The sequence below is a fragment of the Periplaneta americana genome, chromosome 2 (genome assembly GCF_040183065.1).
Source record: "Periplaneta americana isolate PAMFEO1 chromosome 2, P.americana_PAMFEO1_priV1, whole genome shotgun sequence".
NCBI classification, from domain to species: Eukaryota; Metazoa; Arthropoda; class Insecta; order Blattodea; family Blattidae; genus Periplaneta; species Periplaneta americana.
Genome location: NC_091118.1, coordinates 12,664,974 through 12,675,379, shown reverse-complemented (window position 1 = coordinate 12,675,379; position 10,406 = coordinate 12,664,974). Strand labels below are relative to the sequence as shown.

The 10,406-nt window shown below is 38.4% G+C and overlaps 1 protein-coding gene across 1 annotated transcript in view; it reads right to left on the bottom strand.

Moving 5' to 3' along the window:
- Positions 1-219: 219 nt before the first annotated feature.
- LOC138713749 (ankyrin repeat and death domain-containing protein 1A-like) overlaps positions 220-10,406 on the bottom strand; it is a 97,513-nt gene continuing 87,326 nt past the window's right edge. Inside the window, exons 3-7 of the mRNA XM_069846130.1 lie at positions 8,568-8,841; positions 8,200-8,262; positions 6,244-6,318; positions 2,028-2,132; positions 220-1,064 (exon numbers count right to left, since the gene is read on the bottom strand). Of these exons, the coding sequence (XP_069702231.1) occupies positions 540-1,064; positions 2,028-2,132; positions 6,244-6,318; positions 8,200-8,262; positions 8,568-8,840 (1,041 nt within the window). The 5' untranslated portion in view covers position 8,841 and the 3' untranslated portion in view covers positions 220-539. The remainder of the gene's footprint in view (positions 1,065-2,027; positions 2,133-6,243; positions 6,319-8,199; positions 8,263-8,567; positions 8,842-10,406) is intronic.

Genomic DNA, 10,406 nt, shown 5'->3' with positions numbered 1-10,406 from the left:
TAAATATAGGCATAAAAATTAGCCGTAGTGTTGATGTGCGTGTGAGGAAGAGGAGCAGTAACGGAAGTCAGTGGCGTATCAAGATTATCGGACAGGGGGAGGCGAAATACTTACTGTGATTGAAGTAGTCCAGATGAGATGCTGATGGATCAGTGGCGTATCACAATCACACAATAACAACAATCCTGTATGTTTTAGGTGGATAGTGACAGCGCCATAAACAATTTTAACATATTTTTATTTCGATATTGTGTACAGAAATTTGAACAATAATTATAAAGACAATCGACTATTGATGACAGTAATAATAATAATAATAATAATAATAATAATAATAATAATAATAATAATAATATTCACAAGGTATCAGTGGCGTGTCAAGCTCCAACCACAACCAAGCCACACAACACGAGAGTAACGACAGCCTAGAGCAATGAAGTAACAGCATTACACGCAGAGCAGTGATGCCAACACAACACATTCCCGGTGGTTACTGTGGTATAATGGTATTGCTGTCGTGTTGGCAGCACTGCGCCTGCTCAGCCCTGCAGCATGGCCGCCACTTCTGTGTACCGGTTCTGACGCGCCAGGTCCAGGGCCGTCCGTCCCTGCTTATCCCTCGCCCCCCGCTCAGCGCCATGCTGCAACAGCAGCTGCACCACTGGGGCGTGGCCAAACCATGCTGCACAGTGCAGTGCAGTCCACTGGTCTGCATCATCAGGCTCGTTGGGCCGCGCCCCAGCTGCCAGCAGCAGCTCACACACTGCAGGGTGCCCATACCATGCAGCCTCATGCAGAGCAGTGCTGCCATTTAGTCCTCCCTTCACATCCGGCCGCGCCCCGGCAGCCAGCAGCGCCCTGCACGCATCCTGGCGGCCTAGCAGTGCAGCCAGCCACAAGGGCGTGCGGCCATCATGATCCTCGGCGTTCACCAGGCTGCCTGCATCCAGGAGCAGCTGCACCCTGTGTGTGTCCCCCCGCTCCGCTGCCCGGTGTAGCTCAGTCCTGCCTTGGCTGTCCTTCTGCTCCAGGTTGGGCCTGACCTCAGCCGCAGCTCTGAGCTCCTGCAGCAGACAAAACAATCTGGTCAGAGGAAGCTCAGTCAGCTAGGTGACAGTTCACTAGGCTGAGTGAAGCTGATGGCAGTAGTAGTGACAGTAGCCACAACTACAGTAATGTCAGTAGTAGTGACAGTAGCCATGACTACAGTAATGTCAGTAGTAGTGACAGTAGCCATGACTACAGTAATGTCAGTACTAGTGACAGTAGCAATAACTACAGTAAAGTCAGTAGTAGTGACAGTAGCCACAACTACAGTAATGTCAGTAGTAGTGATAGTAGCCATAACTACAATGTCAGTAGAATTGAGAGTAGCCATGACTACAGTAATGTCAGTAGTAGTGAGAGTAGCCATAACTACCGTAATGTCAGTAGTAGTGACAGTAGCCATAACTACCGTAATGTCAGTAGTAGTGACAGTAGCCATAACTACAGTAATGTAACTAGTAGTGGCAGTAGCCATAACTACAGTAATATCAGTAGTAGTGACAGTAGCCATAACTACAGTAATGTCAGTAGCCATAACTACAGTAATCTCAGCAGTAGTGACAATAGCCATAACTACAGTAATGTCAGTAGTAATGACAGTAGCCTTAACTACAGTAATGTCAGTATTAATGGCAGTAGCCATAACTACAGTAATGTCAGTAGTAGTGACAGTAGCCATAACTACAGTAATGTCAGTAGTAGTGACAGTAGCCACAACTACAGTAATGTCAGTAGTAGCGACAGAAGCCATAACTACAGTACTGTCAGTAGTAATGACAGTAGCCATAACCACAGTAATGTCAGTACTACCCTATTAGTAGTAGTAGAGTAGTAGTAGCAGTAGTGATAGTGGTAGCAGTTCTAATCAGAAAATTCAAATTAAGTTTGCTCTCCAATTGCAGCTGGTCGCAATCTCTGTTGTAACAGTTTGTATTAATCATTGCTCAGTAACTGTAACCATGGCAACAGCTCACACTTACTGCTGTCTTCTGGCGCTCCGCTTGCAGTTCGTCCGCCATTTTCTTCAGTTCCTCCCCCTTCGCTTGCAGTTCTTCTCGCAGAACCCGCAGTGCTTCCTCCTTACTCTGTAATTAAAAACAAATCTGGTTGAGAAGAACCTCAGATGTCGATAACTGGAGTAGAAACATGACTATGATGATGATGACGATGATTTTATAATACTAATAGTATTATAACTAATATTCCTTTTATCATTATTAAAATGTGCAAAGACTGAATGGAGCTCGTAAACTCCCTCGTAAAAGGTTAAAGGTAAAAGAGAAGATGGAAACGATACCATAAAAGAACTTAAATGGGAAACTTTGGAGAACAGACGTAGGAAAAGTGGAATAACATCATTGTATAGAGCACATCTAGGTCAGAAAGCATGGGCAGACATAACGGCTCGGTTAGAGAAGCCAACGTACTATAGTAGTATTCTTATTGTGTTGTGTATAACTTATAACTGTATTAAGTATTGTAGGGGAGATTTGCGTAATTTGTACCGTTGCACAGTGGTCTAAAATCCATATTTAGGAGGACAAATGCAGAAAAATGACATGTAAAAAAATGAAATAAACCATTAAATTATTGTTCCTATATAACTGAGTAACACTCAACTGATTATCTTAATCAGCGGAGGTGGCTGCATAGCGAGATAAGAGGCAGGTAACATGCCACATTTCGCCACCCAGAATTCTTACTCAGCAAGCGCCGCGAGTCTGCCGTTTTCCTTGTGCTGTAACTCTGTTGTAAGTGGTCGATTCCATTCATATTTGGTACCAACGTGTCAAGTAGTTCTTTAGGTATGTAACACTGTTTGTTTTTGTTACATTGAATGTTATTATAGTATGTAAAATTAGCATGAATGGACACGGGACAAAATATAAATATAACCATTGAGTGCAGACTTTGCTAAGGTAGAGAGAAAAAACCCCTTTGGTTAGACCAAAAATGTTTTTTTTTTTTTTTTTTTTTTTTCACTTCCTCCACTATTTACCTCTATTTTAAATCCAGTCTTAAGGTGCGCAGATTTGCACAAGTAATAATTTATGAGCACTATTCTTTCGAGATGCAGTAGTGGCATTTTTCTCGGTTGCAGTTATTTCAATATCTGTGAACCCAATCTGCTTCCGCAGTATAATTCAGGGAATTCAAGATGACAGCTTGTTAATTATGTACCAAATAAGCTTCCCGAGTGTCCAAAAGGTGCAATAGTACCTAAAATGTTACTTTCCCCCCCCCCATAAGATTTTGTCCAAATGCATCCCCCTGTAAGGGGCACTTCTGCTCATACCAACGTAAACAGAGTTTGTACACAAAACAAATGTACTAAGTGTAACTACTGTATAAAATTTCATAAAAATCTGTTAGATAGGACAAAAGTTATTTTGTCTAATTGCGCCCCCTATAAGGGGTAGTTACACTTAGACCAACGTAATCAGAGTTTGTATACAAAACATATATGTGCCTTGTAACTGTTTTGTAAAATTTCATACAAATCTATCAAATAGGAGAAAAGTTACTAATTTTGTTTAATTGCGCCCCCCTATAAGGGGTAGTTCCCCTTATACCAACGTAATGAGAACTTATATACAAAACATACATGCTACCTGTAACTACTGTGTAAAATTTGATATAACTCTGTTAAATAGGAGAAAAGTTACTAATTTTGTCTAATTGCGCCCCCTAGAAGGGGTAGTTCCCCTTATACCAACGTAATCAGAGCTTGTATACAAAACATATATGCTTCTTGTAACTGCTTTGTAAAATTTCAAAAAATCTGTTAAATAGAAGAAAAGTTACTAATTTTGTCTAATTTCGCCCCCCTATAAGGGGTAGTTTCCCCTTATACCAACGTAACGAGAGCTTGTATACAAAACGTATATGCTACCTGTAACTACTGTGTAAAATTTATAAAAATCTGTTCAATAGGAGAAAAGTTACTAATTTTGTCTAATTGCGCCCCCTGTATGGGGTAGTTCCCCTTATACCAACGTAATCAGAGCTTGTATACAGAATATATATGCTACTTGTAACTGTTTTGTAAAATTTCATAAAAATCTGTCAGATAGGAGCAAAGTTTCGAATTTTGTCTAAATGCGCCCCCCTATAAGGGGTAGTTACCCTTATACCAACGTAACGAGAACTTGCATACGAAACATATATGCTACCTGTAACTACTGTGTAAAATTACATAAAAATCTGTTCGGTAGCTGAAAAGTTAATATGTCCCACTAAATTTGCATTCTAGACCACTGTGCGTTGCCTAAATTGTACCATCGTCTTGAAAATTAGTTCCATGATAAGTGTTGTCATCTACGTCAAACATTGTGAACTACATCTACAAATATGCCATTTTATGAGACGAAGGCTGTGGGTTGTGAAGTGAGAAAACTTGGTTTAGGTAGTTTCAATCTAGTTTCTGCGCTACCTGGCTACAACAATTACTTCCGAGAGCCAAGTGGAAGTCCACAATGCTATATATTATTTAAAACTACATTTATATATTGTAACTGTCATTAAGTTACAGACTTCTGTTAGGAACCGTTAAGCAGCAAGAATTTAACAAAGAAAACATGGCGAGGTTGCGTATTTTGTACCGGCTTCAGTTTCCTATAATGTACCGGTACAACATAGGGAACTTTCATTATAAATGTAAGTATGAAATTATAGTGACGTATGAAGAAAAATATACCTAATTTAAGTCAGCAATTATAATTTATTAACTTCTAATCATTCTAATATGAATATAATACTATAATTTTTATTTTAGGAAATAAAACACATTCAATTCTGAATTTAAAACAGTCATGTCAGACGTTCATTACAAATAATAAAAATTATTGTGACAAAATAGCATAAACACAATAAATTATGCATTTAGAATTTAATCGAATAATTTCCACATTTCATGTTCTGGCGTTTTTAAGTTTCTTCCTTTGTAACAAATTGTAATTGCATTTTACATTAATTCCAGAGTGGCAAAAATCTTGCTGTTGCTGCATGTATGAATGGTGATCATTCAATAAATGAATGTGCCCGAATGTACAATGTGCCCAAGCCTACAATACTAAAACATGCGAAAAACAAAAACGTAAATGCTATTGGAGATGTTAAATCTTTTGGAAGAACCGCAGTATTTTCGGCAGAAATTGAAAATGATCTTGAAAATCACATTCTAAAGTTTGAATAAATGATATTTGGATTAACTCCAACCGATGTTAGGAAACTTGCTTTTGATGTAGCTCAGAGAAATGGACTGCCACTTAATTTCAATCGTGAAAAGGACCAAGCATTGAAGAAATGGTATTATGCACAGCCTATCTGAAGAGGCATCCCAAATTGTGTAGGCAGACAGAGGCAACATCCATGGCTCGAGCGAAAGAGTACAACAAGCAACGTGTCTATTAATTCTTCGATCTGCTGGAAAACAGTGAAAGATACAAATTGGAATCCACGAGAATTTTCAATGTGGACGAAAGTGGCTTCTCCACAGTACAGAAGAAGACACAGAAAATCGTAGCGAGGAAAGGCAAGAAAGAAGTGGGTGTGATATCGAGCGGAAAAAGGAGTGAATGCAACGATGTGCCAGTGCATCTGGTTAATATGCTCCTCCCATGAATATGATCTGTCTGTTGGTGCTCCACAAGTCATTTTTATTACAGTTTCAGAAGCTGGCTACATCAACTCTGAATTGTTCGTCAAACGGATGCAACAATTCATTTCCTCCGTCCATCCTACCAAAGAAAGGCCAGTATTGCTATTGCTTGATGGACACACCATCCTCAGCAAGAACTTTGATGCCCTGATGTATGTGGTACAATTTAGGAAACCAGTTGCCTAATTTGTACTCATTGCAGACATTTAGAAAACTGAACGTCATGACTTTATGTTAACTTGAAGTAAACTTTTCTTTTTAGGAAAATCCTCCCAACATACCAGGAATTAAGATGTCGCTATTGAAATGATTCAACATTTGTCAGTTAAAATTAGAAAAAATAAAATGTGTAAAATGGTACAAATAAGGCAACTCTCCCCTATAATTGTGTTGTGTATAGTATAATTGTATTGTAAATTGTAATTTTATTGTGTATTGTTTATATTGTGTATACCACTGCCACTGGGTGCTGCCCACTTGCAGTGTAAATAAATACATACGTACAAACTGTAACCATGGTAACAGCTCACACTTACTTCTTCCAGCTGGCGCCTCATCTCCCGCCCAGCCTCCAGTTCTTGTCTCAGCTTCCCGAGCTGATCCTGGTAACTCTGTAATATAAACAATTCTGGATTAGAGAAATCTCAGCTGGTTAGATGATAGTCTGACTTGAAGCAACAGGTTTCATGAAGGAATCAAGCTGATGGCCGGTATACAGCATCAGGAAATGACACAACAGCTACCAATGTTTGGATAAAGGCTTTCAGATAAAACTTCTCATCAGTCTATTATTTTCCCTAAAGAGTTAAATAAATATGATGAGTACTCAAATAAACTGAACATCTGCAGGAAGTTGATCTTCATTTTCATGATGAAGTTTTAAGAAATGGGCCACAGAACAAACCGTAATTTGTATTTTATGGTAAGCCCTAAAATAAATGGGCCGTGGATCACCTAACTACCAGAACATAATTCAGACTTTCATAAGCCCTAAAATAGATGCGCTGTTGGTCATCTAGACCAGTGTGCATCAAACGTTGTGAAGATGCTGCCCATTTTTTCGGGAGACTTTTCATTGCAACCTCCTCTTCCCTCACTACCGTATATGTACCTCCCTCAAAAAAAAAAAGCAACAAAAAAATCCCTAGACAATTGGAAAAAAAATATGATTTTACTGAAAACCAGTCGATAGCGGCCACTTTGTAAAGTATCGTACCTGCAAGATGAGAAACCAGAATATGCTAACCTACTTTCCAATGTAGGCCTATTCTATTTTGCTTCTTAGACGTGCCTTCCTTATTGACTTATCTTCCAAACACTTTCACTAAGTTTTCGTCAAATACGACATAAATGTATGTTAATAAGCCATTGTTGTTTTATTTTATAATCCATCCCTCTGCTCTTTACATGAGAACCCAAGGCATCGCGACCCATACTTTGAGAACCACTGGTCTAGACCTGCCCTCCCTGATATATAATCCACATTTTCATGATTACATTTCTCCTCATAAAATCAACTCTAAACTAGTCACTGTCCTTGGACTCCTGTCACTTAAGTATGATTTACATGTTGTTGCTTTTAAAGCTACTTCCTACCTTCTTCTGTCGCACCTCGATGCTTTACCAGAATGAATATCTGGCTGGAAAATACACTAGATCATAAACATTTACACTGTCCTATCTCCTCTTTTATTTCTTAACTGTTTATAACAGTGGAATATCTTAATAACAGTTCTCACATACTTTTCTCTAGCAGGAATTGTCAACTATTTCTTTTCATGTTAAACTTGGGGGACATAAACTTTGCTTTTTAAGGAACCAGTATAGAAAGGCCCAATTGCACAGGACAAGGACAACACATCATGCCACACTTGCATGTTAGACAAAGGCCATACCACTGCAAATGCCTGCACTGAATGCAGATGTATTCGCCAGTTGTTCAGAGATTCATTCCCTGAAGTCCTGACATCCCATTTCTTTGGAAGCCGCTAGTAAAATCAACCGGCTTATCGCTTTCACTGAGCATTAATGTTGCACACGTTCAACTTGTCATTGAGTGTGTTTCAGTCAATGGGAATTCGAAATAAGACGCTAGTGAAATAAATAAGCAGCTTCATTAGAAAATATAGCCAGCAAATTGGCCGGCGAATAAGGAAGCTTGTTCAAAGCAAATACAAGCAGTGCCATATAAATCACACTTCAGCTAGCCCCTCACCTAACCCACTCAAACCTCCTCACTGTCCTCGGCCTCGTGTCACTTAGCTATCGCCATTTTCGTCTTTCAGGTATTGCCACTAATATTACTGTCACTACATTGTGATATATAATGGAGTACCCATATTTATCATTCAATTAAGTGCCTATTTGAACACACCTTAGCGTCTGCATGTCTGCCTATTTTAAAGTTTTTCGTGCTTACTGCCCCAACCTTTAATGTACCCTCAACTGTCCAATTGCTATATCTGTAACCATGGTAACAGCTCATCACTTACTTTTTCCTGCTGGAGCCGCAACTGTTGCTCTCCTTCATATTTCTGCCTCAGTTCTGCTTTCTCCTGTAACCACAAAGGAATCAGGTTCAGACGTAGCCCAGTCAGTAAGGTGGCAGTACGATGAGAAAGAGAATAACTCACAACCAACTACTGAATGTATTGCACTAAACAACACGACATTTCTGATTCTATCTTTCGCATTATATACATGGCTAAAAAATTTGTCTTAAATATTTTTCAATTTTCGTCGTCACCCATTTTCTGAATGTCTGGTAGTAGCAAATAGTTCTGTGGAATAAAACCTTAACTGTGATCTAATATAAGTTGGTCAGTAGTAACTGTAAATATGGCAACAGCGGAACTCTTACCCTTTCTGATTCTTCTTTCAGTTTTTCGAGTTCAGCCTGTGTTTCCCTTAATTCCCTCTCTCTCAGCTTCAATTGCTCCTTCAGCTCCTCAATGCTGTTGCTGCGCCCTACTTTTTCCTCTTCCTTCCTTGCCTCCAGGCCATGCAGGGACCGCGAGTCCAACCTCTCCTTGAGGACCCTCACCTCCTCTATTAGAGGAAGCAGCAGTCTAATCTGTCCCTCCAGGGTCTTTACTCGCTGCTTGAGGTCGGGGATAGGATTCGGTTTTGCCATTCTGCACACCAGAAAGCAAGAAAACAGTGAAACCTACAAATTCTATTCACAAGTCACTTCCGTTAACACCTACTCCAATGATCTTACAGAAACTGCAATGAATGAGTGCAATGCAGCGTTCAACATCATTTCTATCAAGTATTTCGGCTTGCTCAAATATGTTAGCAAGTCCGTAAAAATTCGTTCTCAAAATATTAGATTAGAAAAATAATACAGCTTCACTGACTGACAAATACCAATGTTTATCCTCAGAATATCACGGAAGGGAGAAGATTAGATACATTTCCACTTTTAGATGAATCGCTTCTAGGTTACTTTAACATTTATTACTCATTTTCTTTATTTGGAATTCAGTACAAACTTGACATAATTATAGAGAGTTGCAACAAATTTCATGTCCGCGGAAAACAACAGTTGCTCATTTACACATGTTGCACTGTCAGCAGTGTTGGAACAATACCATAATCATCACGGCCTGACGTTGGTAACATTTTACTTTTAATCTAAGAATTTGCAGACTTTGTTGATAAGTATAAATCCTAATGATTGATTTCTGGTTGTAAGACTCACAGTTTTTAAGATCAATTTCGTCACTTTTGGACCGTTTCGTTTTTAGGCTAATTTTTTCAATTTTGGTAGTACATTCTTCGCCATTTTTGCGACTTTTGATATTACTTGAAATTTTTGTTTTCACTTAAATTTAACATAATTGAATTTTATTTTATTTTGTACTTCACTTGCCGTCCTCATTTACAGCAAGGGTAGGATGGAATATATTTTTCATGGAAGAGCAATTCAAGATGGACAGTAAGCTTGATTCCTTGAACAGTCCCAAGGATTTAGAGAGAGAAAACTGCACAAATCAATCAGCTGTTTCTTATTTTACAAATAGAATGCTCACAAACTTCATTAAGTATCAGGACTTTCCAGGATTCTGTAAATTCTGTATAGATACCGATATTCTCCATTGCATGATGACTTTTATTTCCACACTCCTCATCCTAGCAGCAAATAGCAAACTTGCTATCGAGAATGAAGGTAAAAAGAAATCATCAGCACAGTCAGTAACATTACCACAAACTGTAACAAGTCACAGTAACTCATCAGAATTTTTCAAAGAATTGTGCGATGTTCTAGATTCATTGGATATTCCTCTTGGAAATTAAATAACACAAAACTGACGGTAATTGTGCAATGCAACAGCAGACAATCAATTCTTAGTAATTCACATATCATCTTCATAATCCATAACTCAGACTGGTTGTTCATGATCAGGGAACGGATTTATATGGACTAAAAATATATGAAATATGTAAATATATATATGTAGTTATTTTTACCAAAATATGGAATTAAATATGGATTTTTACCAAAATATGGAATTAAATATGGACTTAAAATTATAAAAAAATGACTATGTACGTTAAATATTGGTACATTTTAATCAAACTAAACAAAAAATATAATGGACGTACCTTATCTTCCAATGTAGTTTCAACAAAACACAATTTTTATTGTCTGTTACCATAACAATAGGTTACAAACATTTCTTTCAAGTGCTGAAAA